Source organism: Perna viridis, chromosome 7 (assembly GCF_037379345.1).
Source record: "Perna viridis isolate PV_CMFRI_1.1 ecotype Kerala chromosome 7, ASM3737934v1, whole genome shotgun sequence".
NCBI classification, from domain to species: domain Eukaryota; kingdom Metazoa; phylum Mollusca; class Bivalvia; order Mytilida; family Mytilidae; genus Perna; species Perna viridis.
In genome coordinates, this window is record NC_142451.1 from 23,749,658 (window position 1) to 23,771,622 (window position 21,965).

General features: G+C 36.4%; 1 protein-coding gene, 1 long non-coding RNA gene and 1 pseudogene across 4 annotated transcripts in view; 2 read left to right on the forward strand and 1 right to left on the reverse strand.

Annotated features, from left to right (window-relative positions):
* Positions 1 to 21,965, reverse strand: part of LOC148611894 (uncharacterized) — a 49,928-nt gene that overhangs the window by 24,294 nt on the left and 3,669 nt on the right. The window contains exon 1 of one of the 3 annotated variants that reach the window (XM_088592882.1): positions 2,121 to 2,532. The exons of 1 other annotated variant lie outside the window; for it this stretch is intronic. In XM_088592882.1, coding sequence (XP_088449008.1) covers positions 2,121 to 2,157 — 37 coding nt within the window. In that variant the 5' untranslated portion in view covers positions 2,158 to 2,532. Of the gene's footprint in view, positions 1 to 1,337; positions 1,387 to 2,120; positions 2,533 to 21,965 lie in introns of those variants that run through there. One more of the 3 variants, XM_088592881.1, reaches the window with a different exon arrangement.
* On the forward strand, positions 10,725 to 20,691 carry LOC148611895 (uncharacterized). Its single transcript, XR_015924276.1, has 2 exons — positions 10,725 to 11,461; positions 20,532 to 20,691. It is a non-coding gene; the product is annotated as an uncharacterized LOC148611895 (long non-coding RNA).
* LOC148611896 (uncharacterized) lies at positions 14,199 to 15,797 on the forward strand (annotated as a pseudogene).

A 21,965-nucleotide genomic window follows, 5' to 3' on the forward strand; every position in this document is an offset into this window, starting at 1 on the left:
TGTAATATCACAGACATGAATAGTAACGGAAACTAGTCCTTTGGAATGAAGTGCACTACATGGTATACATACAAATGCGTATCTAAGAACAGAATTGTATCCTTTGAAAAACTATACATACATCTTATCCAGATTTACGCCATTTGACTCCCAAAATGCTTTGAAAATATTGAAGGGTTAACTTTACTTAGTTATAGCAGATTATTTGGAATCAAATTTTAACATAAGAAAGTGCAATGCGTGATTGATATTTATATGATTCATGCCATAAATATACTTTTTTGTTTATGCATTATACGTGTTTGTTTAAACCCCATATCATTTCGCACACCCCTTGGACCTATATCGTATACCCTATATCACACCTCTAGACCTAATCACACCTTTCACAGACTATATTTGAAACATGGTTGAAATAAATGATATAATTAACATAACATGTTTAAATCTGTATCATATGCTGTATCAACCTTCGACCTATATCACTCCGCGGGCCGATGGCCCTTGGGGTGATATAGGAGTCTCGGCTTGATAGAGCATGTGATACGGATTTTTACATGTAATATTCAGTATATATACATTCGTCTTCAAGTTGGTTCTCTCTCCCGATGATATTTTAACATTTACCATGAATATGATGATTGGGGTTTTTTACGGTCTTGACTATCCTTACGGATCTCGCACGATCGCCCCTTACGGGGATTCTGTTAGTAATGCCAGTTAGTAGTAGAAGGTAGCGGAGCCCAGCCTTCAGGATACCTGACAGAAGAACTCAGAGTATGTCCTACTAGCGGCTGGGCTGCTGTGTTGACGCTCTGGCCTACTCCCAGACCCCACGTGGGGCCGAGAGCGTTTCCCCACTTTAACTGTTTTAACCATAAATATACTTAAATGTTCTTCTTTATATATAATTATGTCAGTTGGTGTGATTCACTGCGCATGTAAAAGCCTTGTGATAAAGCAATAACTTATTAATTAGTATAAGGCAAAAACAATTAAATATGTGTTTACATTTGAAAAGATAGGGTATATACGATGTAGATATAGATTTAAAAAAAATACTATATATTTATGTTACACTGAGTTTAGGGGAGTAACATTTTGAATTTAACAGTGTTTAATACAGCTGACAAATGATAAAAAAGAACTGTAGCTTACAATATTTCAGCTGAAAAAAAAATAAGGCGGGTATACGTAGGGTAGTAGGACACGCATCTTTTTTGTTTGGCCTTAGTACTTAGTTTATCATGGAGAAACATCAACAATAATTGGTTTTTATCAAAACATTGACCTGTCAAAATACATTTGTAACTTGGCTATTATGATAAATTACATACAAATAGCAGATAGCCCCGGGATGATAGTGTACATGTATGGCCTCAATGATCCTACCATCCTTATTCCTAGGACCTCTTGGTTCTTTTCTTTTATGCCATCTTTGTGACTACTACCCCTTTTTCTTTCATTCGATTTGGTACTAACGTTCAACATGAAGTTATCTTGATTCTGGCAAATTGAAGACCGAGATTACGAAGCAATATCTTAATATATAAACAATTAATTGCAAGGCCGTACTAACGCCTATACACACAATTTACCTCTTCATTTTTTGTTTACATATACACGTATAAACAAATTATCCATGCTCGTCTCGGTGTCAGAAACAAGCACATAGATTAAAAGGGGGCTAAAACTAAGCGGTCAAGTTATCATTTGTATCATAATGACAGATATAATTTTATCGGGCAATAGAACGACACAATGTATACTTAAAAATGTTACTGTTGTATCGTATCCCCTGTTTGGCTGAGAAAGGTTTTAACCAGATAATCGTAGACACAGAAAGATGCACTTAAAGGGGGTATATAGACTATTATTTGCCAGTTTTTACCAAAATTTTGCACACAGTTAATTCATTGAAAGTGCATTTCCTTATTAATTGAAATTACTTTAATATGGAATGAGAGACTTCCTTTAGATTTTTAAATAATCAATCCAAGTCCAAGTCACGTTTCATACATTTTTATATGATGATATAAGAATTGTACTTGGTTTCAACAAAATTACTGACTCAGTTTATTCTCAAAACAAAGAATAATTAAAACTTATGAACAGCTTACCTTGTATGTTTGAACTTCCTTCCATTTTCCTCGACATAATTCCATTCAGACAATTATATTCCTACTGTTTGTGGTATGTTTATAGCGTTTCACAAATTGTATTCAATATGACCCTATCCTAACGCATGTCATGTTATATTTATTAACTTGACATATTATAGGTAGTTAGTAGAAGCAGTGTTCATAGATAAACTTACGACCACTACCTATATTCGTATTGTAAGGGGAAATAACGTTGAATTAGTCACTTAAAGCGATAGATTTATAAAACTCTTTTCTTGAAAACATATGACAGCTGTCAGGAAATTGGTAAAAATAGAATAATTATTACTGTACGAAAGTGTATATTTTAAAACGCAGTTTTATGAGAAATCAGTGTAGCCTGTGTGCAGCTACATCAATTATCTGTTAAGGAGTAAGAGAAACGGGCTATTAATAGCGCACCCTCTAAAGTGCTGTTCGAGTATCGCTCTTTAAAAGAGCCGGGTAAGGAGCAGAAATCTAAAATAAGTTTCCTGTTGGAACACACTAATAAATTCGTTTAAGCTATAATTGTTACACAAGTTTGATCAAATCTTCTGATTAATTCATCGTGATTATGAATATTTCTTGTGATTATACATAATTATGATAACAACCAAGTTAGTACCCATGCTGAGTTGATACGCATTGATTACCTCCATAAACAATACAGAGATAATTAGTATTGAGTCATACAATAGAAATAGCACAGAAACGCATTGACGGATCCAGAAACAGAAATTTCCTAGAGGGGATACGCCTTTGATTTTCATTTTTACAGTATAAGCAACCAAATCTTTCCAGCTTAAAGTTTGGAGGAGGGGGACTTGGATATGCCTACGGTACGAAATGTTTCATATATCGAGTTTTGTGGATGATGACCTCCAAAACCCTACTTTCCCCTGTGTATTATACAGATAAACAGTGCCTGATTCTCAGACGGACCAGTAACTAATTAAGACCAGAAGAATGTCAGACCGGATGCATTATAATATGATTTACATTATACATAACCTGAATGTACATTTTATCCTACTATTTCCATTTATCAGAAGGTCATCTAAAATGTCATTGCATTATGCAACACATATATTCAGTATTTTGTGTACATATTTTTTTCTTCATTTATTTAGTTTTGACATTCAAATCAATAAAAAAAAAGGATTGACCATTTCTTGTATATATCTGTGATGTTAGGCATATCAAGTCAACGTCTTTTTTCTAATTCACTATCCGTGCTTTATATTCAATAAACGTTTTAATGCGTTTGCTGACATTTTCATCCCGGTGGTGTTGTTGTCTCTTTGACATATACACCATACGTATTCTCCTTATATGCTTAATTAGTTTTCTGTCTCATTGGTCGATTGAATGATTTAGTTTAATAATGTGTGTTAATTGCCGTGTCTTGTGTCCGCTTTGTACGTCTTTGTTTTTGTGTTGTCTCTGTCTCATGTCTGTTATTTTTTTTATTTTTTGTACATGAACCGATCCGCGCAACGATTTGACGGGTCGATGACCGTTGATTGATTGATCGCTCACGGATCGATGACCGATGACCGATGACCGAGCTGATCGCAGTTTTGTTATGTAAAATGACATAAGATCTGTTTTAAATAAAAGAAATGTAAAATAAAAGTATAAACTGATGTTTAAATCTTTACATTATGTAAATAGTTGAGTAAAATTGACGAAGAAAACAACAAACACCGTTAAATACATTGACCGCTCCGTGGTCTCGTGATGCGATCACCAGTTAAATGGACCGGTTTGACGGATCGATGACAGACCGGAAAGTGATCGGTGATCGATGACCGATCGCAATTTTTGTTGCACGGATCGGCTCAGGTACATTTAAAAATGTTGAGCTTTATTATCTTAAGGTCGAATGGCCCATTTACTTAAGGTTGCAAAATAATCTTCTAATGATAATTTAGTTAACACATATCTGGAGTGAGAGTGTGATATGTATAATTATGTCAAATGTGAATTCAGAGTCTCTGGATATGGGGGTTATGCTATTGTGCAAATTAATCCCCCCAAACAGTTCTTATCCCTGGAACCTCCTGAATCCGACTTTGTACATGTATATATTGTCTTTGTCCAATATTTTTTTCAACTCCTAGTAAACAATATCAGTGTATTTGTCGTATATATAAGTGCTTTAGTGTTGCCGATATCATGTCTCACGTCTGAGGGTCCTCTTTTATGCATCATTTCTGAGCATATTTAGACAAATTTTCTATAAAGACTAGAAACCACTTCCTGTAAGTTTCAATGCTAATTTCTCAACACTCAATGGGTTCTCTGGACTTTACCTTAACTTAACCCTGAATTACATTCTTCTGATTACCGCTATAACATTGGTTCGCTTGATTGCTCTTTTAAACCTACAGAGGACTATATATCCGCATGATTCTACATATATCAGCTCACAATCCTCAGATTGGCATGTTAGGTTAGCAGACTTGCAGTGCAGTACTGGTCACCGGAAGTGAAAAGTCTATATAATAGCATGAAAAATCCCAATGTTTTCACAAGATAGGGGTATATTTAGAAATTATGCTTTATAGCACAAGAAGAGAAATGCACTTATAAAATGTACAAAAAATTTTTTTTTCTTTCAGAAACAGTTTATTTTTTAAAATAAAATGAACATAGAACTTTTTTTCACAGCGCTATGAGGAACATGCCGGAGGTAGTGTTGGGCTATTTTTGCGTACGTTCTAAACGCTCATTGTTTGTACATTCCAAATGCTTATTGTTTGAATTGGTGTTCTATAATCTACAGCTTTCATCCTCAAAGCAATTTATATTAATATTGTCAAAAGTGTTACTTTTAGTGCTTTTTTTTCAAAGGGAGATAATTGCATAACTCTGAATGAAATGTTTATTATAATAGTGTATTCATGTCTTAGTTATCGATGCATGCACACTATCTAATTAACGTTACTGTTTGTGTTTTAGGCTGTGCATTTATGTAGATAACATCATGTACTGAATTTTAATATGACTTCAGGGTCTCATTCATAAGTGAAATTCAAAGCAATATTTGAATGAATGCCTGGGGGTGAAAATGTGTATTTTTGAATGCAGTTGGTATGACGTTTTTTTATCGTATGGGCTGAGATACCCCCCCCCCCCCGCCCACCCGTGCACCCTTCCAACTTCAATACAAAATATATTTTTATAGCAGATATGGAAATATGGTATCAACAGACAGAAAAATAATTCTGGAATAGAACTAGATAGGTGTGACAAGCACGATTTCAACTTCTTTAGAAGAGGTTGAAGGGCGGTACTCAGCGGTACCGTCGAATCTCCAACTTTTGTATGGCACATCATCCTTACTCCAACCCGACATGTCAATATCCAAATAAAAAAGGAGGGTTGGAGGGTCAAAGAAAATTCGGATTGGGGGAAGTATGCCAAAAATAGTCTTCATGACCTTTCTGCGGTCACTTTCTCGTTGGATTGTTTTAGTGAGGAGTGTATAATAATGTAATATAAAGTTCCTGATTAATCATATAGACCATATATCTGAGATTCCTCTAATTTTTTTTAGACTTGAACAATAGACAGTTTGTAAAATCGAGAAAAAATGTACGAACGTTATATATTTATCTACGATTAGGCCGATCGCACCATTCTTAGATCTGAAATCGTAGTCAGTGCAGCTTCGTTGGGCGAAGAATCAAAAGATAACGACCATAAAATAATTATTCTAGAGCATAGGCAGAAAAAAATGTTGTTGATAACAGAATTTAAAAAGAATTTTCTATATGAATTAATAACTACACTATTCTTTCAAATTTTCGGAGCGTTTACTAGACTTCATTTTTTATAACGATCAGTTTTACTTATATTTCTTTTGGTTTCTTCTTGTTTTTATTTTTTGTTTGTCAGTAATTACATCCTTTGTTGATTGGATTATGTCTACACTTTGAATAAAGGAATGATAAACTGAGGAACGATTTCTTGATCGTCCCTCGTTTTTTTTGTGGCGCCTTTTCTTTTCTGTACAACGGTGAGGGAGAGCTAAGTTCCTACTAACACGTCACGGTCACGGTTATTTGTGTTGGTCACCGACACAGATTCCCATTGTGACAGGAGATCCCAAAATCAGTTTTTACGGCTCTTGGAATTTGTAGAGTTTTTTTTTCATTCATTAAATATTTTCGACCGGTAGCTATCTTGGAATGACGGGCATTTGGCGGATCGGAAGCTCTTTTAAACCAAATATCAAGTCTCTACAATATTTTTTTCCCATTTTTTAATGATTTGTGGCGTCTTTAAACGGCCGCCAGATTTGGAATTTTAAAATGTCTGGGCAAATTTACATATGGTGCCCTATCTCTTGGCCAAGTTTCAATTGGTTTAAATTCATTTAGTCGTTTCAGAGGAGTTCCGCGGACAAAAGTAATATCCAAATAAAGTTAAAAACAAAAACATGTCTCCCTGTTACGTTTGGGAAACATAATCAACTGTGTAGACTTATTGATTATTGCAAAACTTACAGAAATGCAGACATTGAAAAAAAAAACATACTTGAAACTATAATATATAGATTGTAGGGAACCAGTCGGCCGTGCAAACAAGAGAGTAGTTCGTAATGACACGAAGTAGTACCTTTATTGCACCCTATCATTCTCCTAGTTTAGCAGAGGTATACAAATTTGGTGTCATTAGTAAGCTGAATGAATCAGCAATACTCTAAAAACTTTTTTTCTTTATTTAATGAAGGGTAAAAAAATCTAAACAACGATTTCAGGCCTCTTGAAATGGTTAAATGTCAGAACGAAAGTAGTGATTTCTGCACCAGTTCTTTTCACTTTACCGTTCTTTTTTAGAAGGCACATAAAGTACGAGTTTTTTACGAGAGTAAAGGTAAAGTGTGACCATCAAAATGAAACGGCTACCAGCACCATCTGCATTGATATAAATTCATTTTTTAGCCTTATGGATAGCTGAATTTAACATAGAAAGTAATGGAGACCAGAAATAGTGGTATGACACCTTGTAACATGTGACAGACATTATACATATTTTTATCCGAATATACAATACTAATTTATATACATGTAGATATATCATGAATGATTTACTAAATAATTAAATGGTAGAATTTATAAAGCATTTTTTATTCGATATCTTAATAATAAGATATCTTAAAATATTTTGAGTCTCTTCAAGGCTTATAGCAGCTAAGAAAGTCTGCAGACTCAGAACTATACGAATATCGAAACTGGTAGGTACATGTAACGAAAACCATCTTTAAATCATTGCAATACATTCAAATGTTTGTACCTTAGGTGTCACCCAAAGAGCTATTTGTTCTGCATAAACTTTTTAATTTGATAATATTGATTATAAGCAGAACTTACCTCTTTAGATTCTCTGAAGGGTGGGTATGGATTTTTTTTTTGTAGAAAAAAGGTTATATAGTTTTTTTTAAAGTTTTTTTAGAAAAGAATAATTTGTCGCCAGCAATGTGGAAAAATGAGTGTTTTACTGAAGTTTTTAAATAGTTTAAACCTTATATGTGAAATAGAAAAATATCGACTTGTCCCCCCAAAAAATTGTTTTGGGACACCCAAAACAATTCAAAGCCCCACCACTTTCACTCCTACGAAAATCAACTGGTTGATGCCTGAAACGACGTCTTCCCAAATTTCAATTATTGAAGTCCTATTTGTTGACGTCAAACCGGCCATGGTTTTGTAACCAAGGCGATTTTTGGTTGTTAGCAGTTTGACCGAAACCGTAGTTTACCACATAATTTCGTGTCTAAAATTCCTTTGAAGGTTTTAGTTGTTCCTGCCAAATGTTTGTTTATTGCCAAATTCGTGAGAAATTAAATGTTTGTCACAGAGAATTTGAGAAATGCGAATTATGGTCAGTATTTATCAACAATCTGCATTTAGCAACCAAAATGGCAGAATAACAAGGGTTTTTTTTTTGTACTGTTTGGTTTTTGTAAAAAGAGAAGCGCATAACAGAAACTCAAGCGGAACTCCTCAACATAGAGGAAAAAACCTCAGAGGTACTGGGCGGAAGAAGGCTACAAATAACTAATGCATCACTTTGCTTATTTCTTATTGGACTTTCGGAGAATTATCACTTATCAATAAAAACATTCATTCTGTGATGTCACTGAAAAAAAATGTTCAGAAATTAATTACTTCTACGATATTTTCTCCTTTTCTTATTCCGACACATTGTATGGCAACGTAACTGATAGAAATCTCATTGGTCAAAAGTGATGACATACCATGTGTCCAAGGCTCCACTTGGGACATCTTTGTCCGGAATATTTTCAATCAAATCAGTTCTCTGACTTTCATATATATACATACTGATTTACTTGTTCAACTAATTAAATAATTTATTGAAATGCGAAACATAGCACATGGGTCGCACAATCTAAACAAGATTTTCTATTATACTTTAACAATAGATACATGTAGTACTTGTTTTTTTTATGTCGGTCATTCCTCATGTCGTGATTCTATTATTCATAGCCTAAATACATTTAAGATATCTACATTCAATACTAAAGCCTGTAATCTTGTTCACCACAGAAATAGTAGTCCATGTATCGAGATCCCTGAATAAAAAAGGCATGTTTTATCCTTGCTTAATGTTAGTTTTAATCTATATTTTTAGACTGCAACATTTTTCATTTGTGGCCGTTACTAATATAGAATAACAGATCTTTAAAAGAATATCAATTTCTCTTTTGGAAGGATTACGCTTCTACCATATTGATCCGATAAATGTGTACAAGTGGTACATTACATTACAGTACAGTACAAACTACATTTAGTACATTACCGTAACAGAACAAACTGTAATACAAAAATGTATTACTGTATTATTTTTTAGGTAAATTATATAAAGCGATGTTCAAAGCTTTTCTTGACAAAATTTACTTTTACCAAAGAGTAATTATTGTTAGTTAATTGCATTTCTACTGTGGACGATCCCATACTTCTTCTCTTTGCAGACGATACTTTTAGAAAAAAAAATATGTTTCAATAAGAGTACGAAAATACAAATCATATATATTGCAAATTTCGATATGTTGCTTCAAAAAGTGACCTCTCATCAGCAATATTGTAATCAAATATAGGAATATGCAAATTAATAAAAAAAAAAAAAAAAAAAATGGTATACAAATGCAAGAAGTACTCCCAACCAAAAACTATCGAAACAGGAAGCAAAATCTAGAGGCAATACAAGGAATGAAGCATCTATGTTTTCTGTATTTTCAAATAATGAATAAAATAATGCTTTATTTAACTACATGTTGTATTTATTGGGGTTGGGACAGGTGCAAAATTTCATTGGACACACACCCACACATGTTTTTCCCATAAACTCTGATAGGACTTATTTTTTGTTATTTTCAACACTCAGTCTGGTAGAAAAGCAACTTTTTTATTGCATATATATGAATGAAAATATAACTAAAGTTTCTGCATGGGCGCAAGGTATTACCTCATACCATGAAATATTACATAGTACTTGATAAACATTTATATATATAAAACAATTAAACCCAAATTGAAAGTTATCAATTCATAAAAAACAGAAACATTGCTGACTTGCTTGCACTATCTAGTGATAATGAAGACTTGCATGTAGCATATTCTCAACATCAGCCTTGTATTTCAGCCAGCAATGATAATGATGGAAGGTGGTGTGGATTTCGGTGACCACAATAAGCGTACCATGCAAAGGTTTAAAAAATGTATTTAAGTTAGAATTTAATTGAACGTGAGCACATACACCACGCTATTTAATGATATTGCTGAGTGATTTTAAAAATATAGGTTTGTTTGTTTGTTTGTTGGGGTTTAACGCCCGAGCAACAATATTTCAGCTATATTCAGGCGATGAACGAACATGAAGTGGATGATAAATTGAACATGAATGATGAAATGAAAAATGGGATGGGACACGAGGATAATGGGGTCGACAAAGTTTGATTGCCACAGGAAATAGAGAGAGGTGGGTAGGGTCGGGCAATTTAGTATTCTGTGGCGGAGCCTATGGTACCTACTCCAGGAGAATACCATAGTAGGGTTCTTTCACGTGCGAGGAACGTGGCAACTTTCCCAACACGGTACACCACTATGGTTTGCGGTCAGGGTTTCCGTATTATAACCTGACAACCCCAGCATGTAACACACCAGGGGTACCCCATTCCACCACCTGGGGCACACAATCCAGTTGCTCTGTGGGCAGAGCGTCCTAGCCCCCGGCTAAGGTTCTGAGCAATATTTAGTCGCCTTTTACGACAAGCTTAGCGCTGCTGCAGGCCTATTCTGTTGACACCCGGACCTGCACGGGACTAAAAATATAAGCAATTAATTCTAGTTTCCATGAATGATGGCACAATTAAAAGATTGTTTATGTATTAATGATGTAAATGTAATCTCCTGACACTTGTAAACTTATGTTTTTTTTAATTGTTTCGTTGTTTTTGTATTAAACCCTACATAACTATTTTGTTTTTATATGTAATAGTCTAAAATGTTGTTTTATATGAATATTTTATGTATTGTGTAATAAAATATTTGACTTGTATGAATGTGTATTATGTTTTACTATTTGACTTGGACCGATTGACAGACGAGCTTTCGGGAACTGGTGATTGTATTGCAATCTAGTCGTAATCTTCTATATTCTTTTTCATGCTTGATTAGTACGCACTTCTTTTCTCGTCATCTGTTGGTTGGTAATTGTCGCGGGTTAATTCCTTTTTCATTTGAACACTCTTACCTAAGTATCTGAACGGATTTTATGTTCATCCGAATCTAGCAACCTATATTCTTATCAACTCAACTTATATACGCATCTGATTTCAACTTAACTATTACTAAGGTACACTACAGTAGTACTGGAGACTTACTATTCCTGTGACCATTTACAAATGTGCCTCTTGCACGATATGTGAGGGCATTAACATTTATTGGCAATAAAGCATAGAACCCTAGAGATTAGAGTTTACTTCTATCAACCCCCTAGAAATAGAGGTTTTGACAATGGCGCCCACCGCTTGGATGTTTTACTACGCCTAGGACTCAGGAATATTTCGATTTTAGTGCCGGCCGTTTGAGATCTCATACTTTATCCGTAAGGAGCACCAGGTGTTTCCTGAAACAGATCCGTCATTTAGTTACTTCCGGTCAATATTCAGGACGTTGGACAACTACGAGGTTATTTCGATGGATATGTGATCCAAAGTACAGGAGATCCAATGGTCTTCCAATTCTTGGCGAAGATGACAATGATTTGTTAGATCTGTCAAATAGGTACATTTTGTAAAATGCAAATTTTCAGAGTTAATGTTAGACACGTGAAACCTAATTGATCCTTAAGAAATATAAATTCACACTCTAATTAGTATCAAATCTTATCTTTATTGTCTGAGTCAGTGTAGTCCAGATCATCATGGCGTTCACTTGGTATGGTATAAAATGTGTAACCCGTACCCATACCAACTTTTCCCCATACCCAAATACTATTTTGCCGATTTCTTCATTGTTATTTGCAATTTTTAGCTGAAAGGTGGTACACATTTACAAAATGACGTAATGGTTAGACTAGAATCAATAATTTTTAAAATGTAGTCGAAAAAAATTATTTTATTTGATTTTCTGTTTTCAAAAGGTCAAAAATGTGTAACCCGAAATTCCTATACAAGAATGAAAGTCCAGTATTTTTGTTATCTGTATTAATTTAATGCATATTTGACATTAGAACATCATAATGTTATCAAAATTTTCATTGACAGTAAATTAAAATCGCGTCAGACTGTTTATGAGACTTTGTTTTCATTCGTGTCCATTCTTTGCTGGTACAGGGGTTGACGTTAGATATGGTGTGGAATTCAAACTCAATCACTTCTTTTTTTAAAACAATAAAGTCTTAAGGTGAAGTTTTAACCACTTATTGATTTTAGAAAAGTGTAAAATTCGGACAGGAAAGTGAGAAAAAGTTGGGTACGATTCCAGTTACACATTTGAGACCTCTTGACTTAAAAAGACAGATCAAACAAGAAATATCAGAAAAACATGCATCATTTTCATGATGAGAAATGAATTGAAACAGACTTTTCCACATCTCATGCAATTTTCAGTTCTTAACATACAATGAGAATGAATAATTTAGCAAAACATTGTTTGGGTATGGGTAAAAGTTGGTACAGGAACATATACTTGTTACACATTTTAGACCCCACCTGTTCGCTTAGACCTCTGGCATTTACATGTACATTTTTGTACATGTGTACTAGTCGGAGAGTTAGGGACAAAAGCAGTTCTTGCAATTCTACTCATTGAAAGTCTACATTGTATTCCTCAATGAAAATTGTTGTATGATAGCTCAATTTTTATAGAAAATATCAACAAACTTTTAGATGTTTTGTCTTAAATTTTTGACATAAACTTATGTTTCATGAGAGAGGACAAACATCTGTTAGTGAGAAATACTTGCCAGCAAGGGCTATTCTTCGATCAGTATGCCTCACTGTCATCCAGCAAAATAAAAAACTAGCATTCCTAGACGGCATAACTATTTGGACTACTCTCCAAATGTGCCTACCACATGTTCATGCAGTGTGTTCATGTTGAAGTGAGTTCATGGGCTGGAAACCCCCAGCTTTTTGCAATCTTGCTTATATCCATTATACATTAATATAATCTAGAATACCTGGTTACATGGAATATTTTTATAAATTGACATAGAAATTCTTGATTTTCGAGTTTGAAAATTTTGGCTAAAATTTATTTTGGTCAAATTTAGGTTTGAATAAGAAACATATTATTTTTAAATAATATTTTGATTATTCAGCTTTATTACCCGGTCATTGGTGTTTAACAATGATAGTTTAGACACTTGTGATTGTTTAAAAAAATATTTTTGGACTTTTGGATTTATTCATCAAATACCAAGAATTTGTTGATATTTGATTTTTTTTGTCCCGAATAGGTAAACAAGGTCAAGGTTAACCAAAAGTACATATTTTAAAAATAGAATAACATACACAACAGTTGTAAACAAACACTACATGTGTTATTGTGTTTAGAATCGAGTGACAACTAGTTAACACTTGTATATTCGCTTATAAGTGCATACATTTTGGTAGGCCCTATATGGTCTGACTTCTGTTATTTTTCACACATGCATACATCTTTAGGGTCCATAATCATTATTAATATTCACATAGACTTTATTTGTGATATTTATATTTATATATGTATGGTTTGTGTGTATATTTTGTTTGTATTTTGGGTGATATGTCATGTACATGTGAGTGTATTATATTTTGATTTTTAGTTGTTTGTATGTTGTGATGTTACCTTGTGATCTTTGAATATAGTTTTGTGTGTATGTTTTGAATCTTGAATATAAATAGAGTTTAAAACATTTGATTAAACTTACAAAAAAAAACTTTCATCATTTACATGTAGGTTAAATTTAAAAGTTAAATCTAACTTTAAATTTTAAAAAATTAGATAAAGTTTAAACCATTTAAATAAACTTTAAACTTTGTTTAAACAGTTGTGACGTGATCGAGTGTGGTGTGTATGATACTAATATTCTGATTGAACAAATAATTACGAACTTTTGTTTGTTAATACCATTTTACTAGCTACTTCTTTCACTTTGAACTTTTTGACTATTCTTTTCATTTGATAGTGTCATTCTTAGATTTTGAGTTTGTGTTACGAGGTGAGTTTAGACTTTAAACACAGATAGACTTGACTCTTATCCCATAGGTCACTGACTTTAGAATCACAGACACACTAGTTGTGAATCTACCTCGAGTTTTTTTTTGTGTGTGTCCTTTATTGAGTTAGTGAACATAAAAGGTTCACACAACTCTTTCCCATCCCATATTTCAGGGGAGGCTGTCGCTGATTATCCAGATTTGGTAAGTGTAATTGTGAATTTTGTATATTTTGTGTATTGTTTTATTGTTTGTACATTGTAGAAATTTTTTTCCCTCCTACATTGTTACATACACCATGGCAGAGCGAAAGGCTGATGGGGAAGGTTATTGTGGATCAACCAACCAGCCCATTAACAGAGATACAAAAAGAAGTTAAAGGAATGATGGAAAAATTGGGAGTAACACCAAAAGCTTATACACCTCATGATTTGACCAAATGGATGCTGGACTACCTCAAGTCAACAGGTGTCTTACCACCCACAATACCGTCTATAACTCAACCACCAGATGTTAAACCAAAGATCAAGGTTGATAAACCAACCAAGGTAATGATGAGCCATCCACCCAGAATCACATGGTTTTCAGGTCATGAGAAGCAATCCGGCGACACAACATATGAACTATGGAAGCATGAGGTGAAGCGTCTTATGAAATAGGCATACGACAAAGAAGTCATCTTAAATGCTGTTACCAGATCACTCCGAGGAGAGGCAGGATATGTCGCCATGCGTCTTGACTTAGACACTCCAGTAGAGGAAATAATACGAAAGCTGGGCTCTATATATGGGAATGTTGATGATCAGGAAGAACTTCTAGCAGAATTCTATGCGGCTACTCAAAGGGAAGACGAATCAGTCACCAGCTGGAGGGAATAGTTTGAAAAGCAGAAGAGCAAATGTGGATGCCATGTTACATACTAAACTGTGGATTGCATTGAAGCCATCACTTAAAGATGTATCAGGGCACAAATATGACACCATAAAGGATTTCGATGGGTTGAGAGTAGCCCTAAAGCAGATTGAGAAGGACAGATTACAACAAGCTGCACATGTTACAACCAAACCACACACCAGTAAAGCTGTAAGAAGTTGGAGCAACTACCATGGCAACAGTGGCAACAAGTGCAACAGTGGCAGCAACAGCCATCACCATGACAACAGCAACAACAACCACCAACATGGCAACAACAGCCTCAACCATGGCAACAACAACCAACTTGGCAACAAAGATATCAGTCTATTTGGAGAGGACAACAGAGAGGTAGGTATAGAGGTAGAGGTAGAGGCAGAGGTAGAGGAGGACCAACACTTAGATCAAACAATACCAATGAGGAACCAAAATGTTGGAGATGTGGTGAAATTGGTCATTATAAAATTGGATGTGCCAAGAAACTAGAGCCAGGTAAAGAAGATTTAAACTCCAACAAGTATACGCAAGGGGAACATGCTTAGGCTTGTTCAGTGCTACCGTTCCCAAAACCAACAAAACCAAATTACCACCAGGACTTTTTGGCAAGCCAACATAAACTGAAATACAGATAGATCATTTAGATACAACCACACCTGCCTTGCTAGATACAGGATCCACCGTGTCAACCATGAGTGAATCATTTTACCAACAGAATATATCATTGCCTTTACACAATATTGAAACGTTATTGAACATTGAGTTTGCTGATGGCCAACCATTACCATACTTGGGATGTATTGAAGTCAACATACAGATACCAGGACAAAAGAGCATGCACCCATTCCTCATGCTGATTGTGCCAGACATTTCTTATAATAGCCATGTACCTCTTCTTTCAGGAACGAACATCTTATCACAGATAATCATCACATTAAGAGATGACTATGGAGAGGAATGTTTGCAGAACAGCCAATTGACAACGCCCTGGTATTTGACCTGTCGCTGCATAGTACTTAGAGAGAACTCAAGAGCAATGACAACCGCCTTGGTATAATAAAGAATGCAGAGAATTAGAATATTATCATACCTCCAAATTCCACAGCCACTTTGTCAGGGTAAGTCGACAAAGAAATCCCATATCAGGCCACAGTAGCCATGGGTCACTGCTGTAGATTGGCGACAGATTTCAGCGACTTCAATGTTGAACCGAACTTGTTGTCATACAAGCACCAACATAATGGACATCTTAAGATCAACATAGCGAATGTCACCACCCGCACCCTCAGCATTCCACCACATTCTATCATTGCAGAGGTTCAACCCATAACCATAGAGACCCTACCAGAACCACCGACTGAGGAAGAAGCTACAAAGATTATGAATCTGTTGAAGATAACCAAGAGTGACCTCACTGATAGTCATCTAGAAGAAGGATATCAACTTATCCGTTGAAGATAACCAAGAGTGACCTCACTGATAGTCATCTAGAAGAAGGATATCAACTTATCCGTTCCTATATGGACATATATTCGAAAGCTGACGACGATTATGGAGACACAGACATCGTGAAGCATCGAATAGATCTCATTGATGAGAAACCCTTCAAGTAACGATATAGGAGAATACCACCTTCAGCCTATGAGGAGGTACGCAGTCACCTTCGACAGCTCTTGGACGCGAAGATCATCAGACCTTCTAAAAGCCCTTTTGCATCCAATGTAGTCTTGGCTAGGAAGAAGGACAATACCTTGCGTCTCTGTGTTGATTACCGTCAGCTGAATAACCAGACAATACGGGACAGCTATGCTTTGCCACGGATAGAAGACTTGTTGGATTCTCTTGCAGGCAGTAGGTTCTTTAGCTGCGTGGATATGAAATCAGGGTACCATCAGGTCGAGATACTGGAAGCACACAAAGAGCGGACAGCCTTCATAGTAGGACCACTTGGTTTCTATGAGTACAATAGAATGCCGTTTGGACTGACCAACAGCCCGGCCACGTACCAGAGGCTAATGGAGGAATGTCTTGCTGACTACCATCTTAAGATATGCTATGTGTTCACCGACGATATCATCATCTTCGGTAAAACATTTGAAGAGCATTTACACAACTTGAACCTACTGATGAAACGAATACGCCAAGCCCACTTGAAGCTAGCGCCAAAGAAGTGTTCCTTTTTCCAACGCAAGGTGAAATTCCTAGGGCACGTTGTCTCGGAGGATGGAGTTGAGGTGGATCCCGATAAGACAGAGAAAGTCACCAACTGGCCTAAGCCAACATCACCAGAAGAGGTCCGTCGCTTTCTTGGACTCGCCGGATACTATCGTCGCTTCATTCGTAACTTCAGCCAGATCAGTCGACTTGATGCCCAGAACAACAGGCAAGAAGGGTAATAGAAAGAAGAAACCCACTAGCGACTGGCATTGGGGAGATAGAGAGGAGGCAGCATTCAAAAAGTTGAATGAGCTCTTAACATCAGCACCAGTACTCAGCTACCAGCAACCTGAATGTCCATTTGAGCTTTATACAGATGCCAGTAGTATTGGACTTGGGGCAATCTTGCATCAGATTCGGATGGACAAAAAAGTAACATGTTACGCCAGTAGAGCATTGACGAAAGCGGAGAAGAACTACCCAGCCCACAAACTGGAATTCTTGGCTTTGAAGTGGGCGGTCACGGACAAATTCAAAGATTACCTGTATGGCCAGCACTTCACCATCATCACTGGATGCTACCGGTCACGGATGGCTTGCGGACCTTGCAACCTTCGACTTTGACATCAAGTACCGGCCAGGGAAGACCAACACTGCGGCTGATGCTTTTAGCAGATGTCCACAACAAGAGGAAGTCAGCACCAGCTGCGACTCGGTTAAAGCCATATGTAATTCAACTACTACCGCACCTTTTGCTGAATGTTTGGCTGTGGCACCAGGTATACTCAGGGATGATGATGAACAGAATGGAACACTTACATCTGATATCATTGACTGGAAGAATGCACAAAGACAGGATACAACGATACAACACTGGATAGAAATCACCTAGTATCAGAAAAAGGGGAAGGTACACTGAAGCAGGTCGTACTACCAGCAGCTCACGTCAACATTATTTTGGAAGCGCTACACAATGACAGGGGACATCCAGGAAAGGACCGCACCTTGTCGTTGCTTAGAGATAGGTTCTATTGGTCTGGTATGGCCCAGGATGTTGCTGATTGGATAGCCAGGTGCGGAAGATGTATCCGCAGAAAGACCTGCACTAACCAGGTGGCGCCACTAGTCAACATCGAGACGTCACCGCTACAACTGGTATGCATGGATTATCTGACTTTAGAGCCATCCAAAGGAGGACAGCAACATGTGCTTGTCATTACAGACCATTTTACCAGGTACGCACAGGCCATTCCCACCAAAAACCAGACATCTAAGACAACAGCTGAGGCCTTCTACCAACATTTTATTGTTCACTACGGAATTCCTGACCGTATTCACTCCGATCAAGGTGCAAACTTCGAGTCGAAGATTATCAAGGAACTTTGCAGTATGACAGGAATGACCAAGTCTCGCACTACCAGCTACCATCCCCAGGGTAATGGTATGTGTGAAAGATTCAACCAGACTCTCCAGAACATGCTTGGAACCCTTGAACCAGACAAGAAGAAAAACTGGAAGGCGTATGTGGGACCACTTGTTCATGCATACAACTGTACAAGGCATGAGTCCACCGGTTTTTCACCATACTACCTTATGTTTGGACGGGAGCCGAGGCTACCAGTGGATGTTGCTTTTGGTCTTAGGGTGAGCGGTACTGGATCAAACTACGTTGAGGATCTTCGGAACCGACTAAAATATGCTCAACAACTTTCAGCAGAAGCGTCAAAGAAGATCAAGGGAGCATCCGTCGCTACTGGAGACCTTGTACTAGTTAGGATTCTTGCATTTGAGGGAAAACATAAGCTGGCGGATAAATGGGAACAGGACTCTTACATCGTCCTAGATCAGCCAAACACAGACATCCCAGTTTTCATAGTTCAGAAGGAGGATGGAGAAGGTCGAAAGCGAAGACTGCACAGAAATCAGCTGCTACCAGTGGGACACTTGATTGAGCCTACTCGACCGGTACCAAAGCCAAGATATGTCAAGAAGCCAAAACCAAAACCTGCACCAAGGGTGACTAGATCGACAGAGCACCAAGAATCGTCTGATGAAGACTTAGTTGAAGTCGTGGTATTGGAACCAACAGATGAGGATGACAGTGACTCAACAGTTACTGCAGAAACAACTCAACTGGAGGATACACCAAACCAGGTTATAAGAGACTGTGCTGATGGAACTGGACCGCGACCTGAAGGGGACGCCCGTTTTCAGGAGGATGAGTTGGATCAATCCAATGAGGTTCCTGGGACAGAGTCGGATGCCAGTATTCATAGTCACAGGAGACAGACAGCGAACAACAGGAGGAGCTTTCTGATGAATCTTCGATGTCTTCTCCGAGAATCCGTCGATCAACACGAACTAGACAACCACCCAGTTGGATGACCTCTGGAAAACACCAACTTTCCAAGTCTACAGGAAGTACGGATTTGTACCAGAAAATCCAGTGTTTAACATCTTTGACGTTATAGATTTGTTCTAAGGTATGCAGACTGAAACAGCACGTATCATCTTGGATATCATAAAGACATCAGCGGGTCAGAAGAAATGACGGGTCGTCATTTCACGGCTGGGGGGAGTTTGTAATAGTCTGCAATGTTGTTTTATATGAATATTTTATGTATTGTGTAATAAAATATTTGAAAGAAAAACAAAAAATAAAAAAAATATTCATTTTTTCATATATAAGAGGCAATGTATGGAAAATGACTATTTTCAAGTCCTAACCACATACTTAAAATGTGTTGTAACTTGAAAACTATCCTTTATGCAGGATGTATTATGTATTGTGTAATAAAATATTTGACTTGTATGAATGTGTATTATGTTTTACTATTAGACTTGGACCTATTGACAGACGAGCTTTCGGGAACTGGTGATTGTATTGCAATCTAGTCGTAATCTTCTATATTCTTTTTCATGCTTGATTAGTACGCACTTCTTTTCTCGTCATCTGTTGGTTGGTAATTGTCGCGGGTTAATTCCTTTTTCATTTGAACACTCTTACCTAAGTATCTGAACGGATTTTATGTTCATCCGAATCTAGCAACCTATATTCTTATCAACTCAACTTATATACGCATCTGATTTCAACTTAACTATTACTCAGGTACACTACAGTAGTACTGGAGACTTACTATTCCTGTGACCATTTACAAATGTGCCTCTTACACGATATGTGAGGGCATTAACATTTATTGGCAATAAAGCATAGAACCCTAGAGATTAGAGTTTACTTCTATCAACCCCCTAGAAATAGAGGTTGTGACATATACATTTTTATAAATACATGACGAACAAAGTAATGGCCACTTTTAACATGTTTGGGAAAAAGAATAAGGCTGCTTTTTCACAACACATAAGATGATGGCCTTTTAATTTTTGATTGATGTTAATTTGTAAACTTTCCTCATTAAGTCTAAATGGTCATACATATACTGTCTAATGGACCCAATGATAACAAATTTGCATCCCATTTATTTACCAGCAAAGCCATTAATGACTGTGTTTGTTCTCTAGTGATAATCTAATATTATTATAAGACTGAGCTGCTAAATTAATTTTCAGTTTCATTTATATTATAGCGGTCATGATGAGGACATACAATGTCGCAGAAATATAAGTCATGGCAAAAGTCAGGAATTTCCTGAAGTGGGCCCCTGAAAGAACTGGTGGTGAGGAAGAAAAAATGACTGAAATTATTTGGACCCATCCATCTTTCCATCATTAAATTATTTTTCGGTATATAGTCTTTTCATTCACTAATTTTGACATTTTGTGATGAACATTTTACATAAAATGTATACATGAGCTGTCATGGTGTCATTATTCTTACTGGGATCAGGACAACCCCCCTCCCCCCAACCCCATTCTTACTCCGTTTTAAAAGTATAAAACATACAACGTAGCTGGCTATCACAGACTCAATGTATAAACGTTTTTGTTTTTTTGTTTTGTTTTGTTTTTTTTTGTGTGTGTGTTGGAATAGATAATCGTCATCCCGTATGATTACAAAGGTTTCTTCTAATTACGATGTCGTTGTGCTTTTAATTTCTCAGTGATAGTTGTCCATGTAATGTATATGTTTTGACAGTATGTGTTACAAATTAAGAAACTGTAATCTGCTTAAAAGACATGTACTTTTCTATTGACACATGTAAAGAAGCCTGATTTTATTCAAATTATCAGCTATTTTCTTCAAGACTTCACTGAGTGTAAGTTCGCATTTTAACTTGAGTTTAAGTGGTCCATTTTGTCAAATTGGGTTGGAAAACGGCTATATATCTACAGTACCCTAAAATGCTAATCCATATTGATTTCATGTTTGATTAAATGTTGATTCCACGTTGAGTAACAATGTCGACTTAACGTTGATGCTTCAACGTTGATCTCAATTTCCAAAATCTTCCAAAAAAACATTGATTCAACGTTGAAAGTCGACACGTTGAATGCCTGCTGGGTGTACGCCACTTAAGCTCTATTTTAAAAAAATACATGTATGTTCATAAATGTCGTTATTTATATGAAACCCTGAATAAATCAGTCTTAAATCTACTTTCAAAATGTCAATAGTACATTGTAATCACTACGGAGATTGTTCCACCGCCTTACGTTTTTGTTCTTTTGGTCCAACCGAATCAAAATCGGTCTTGTAGGTACAACGGAGTACCGTGAAGGGCTTTAAAACACACACTAGAAGTTTCTACTATTTTCTTTTGATGTGCTGTCAGTCGTACGTGTTTTGACCACTCAAAAAACTTTCAAGAAGATAATTGTTTACACTGTATAAAATTGCACCCCGTAGTCCAATCCAGATGTAATGAGTGAACTGACCTTCCGTCTTGCATGCACTGTCCATGAGGTAGGGTAAGTTTCTGCAAAATTAGATGTTTCTGATCTGATTGAAACAGCATTTAGATACGGCCGTTGTGGGAGACTTGTCTAAGTAAAAGTCTGGATGTTTCACTCACGAAATATCTGATACGACTGTACCATCAAGAACAAGATTTCAATTTTCC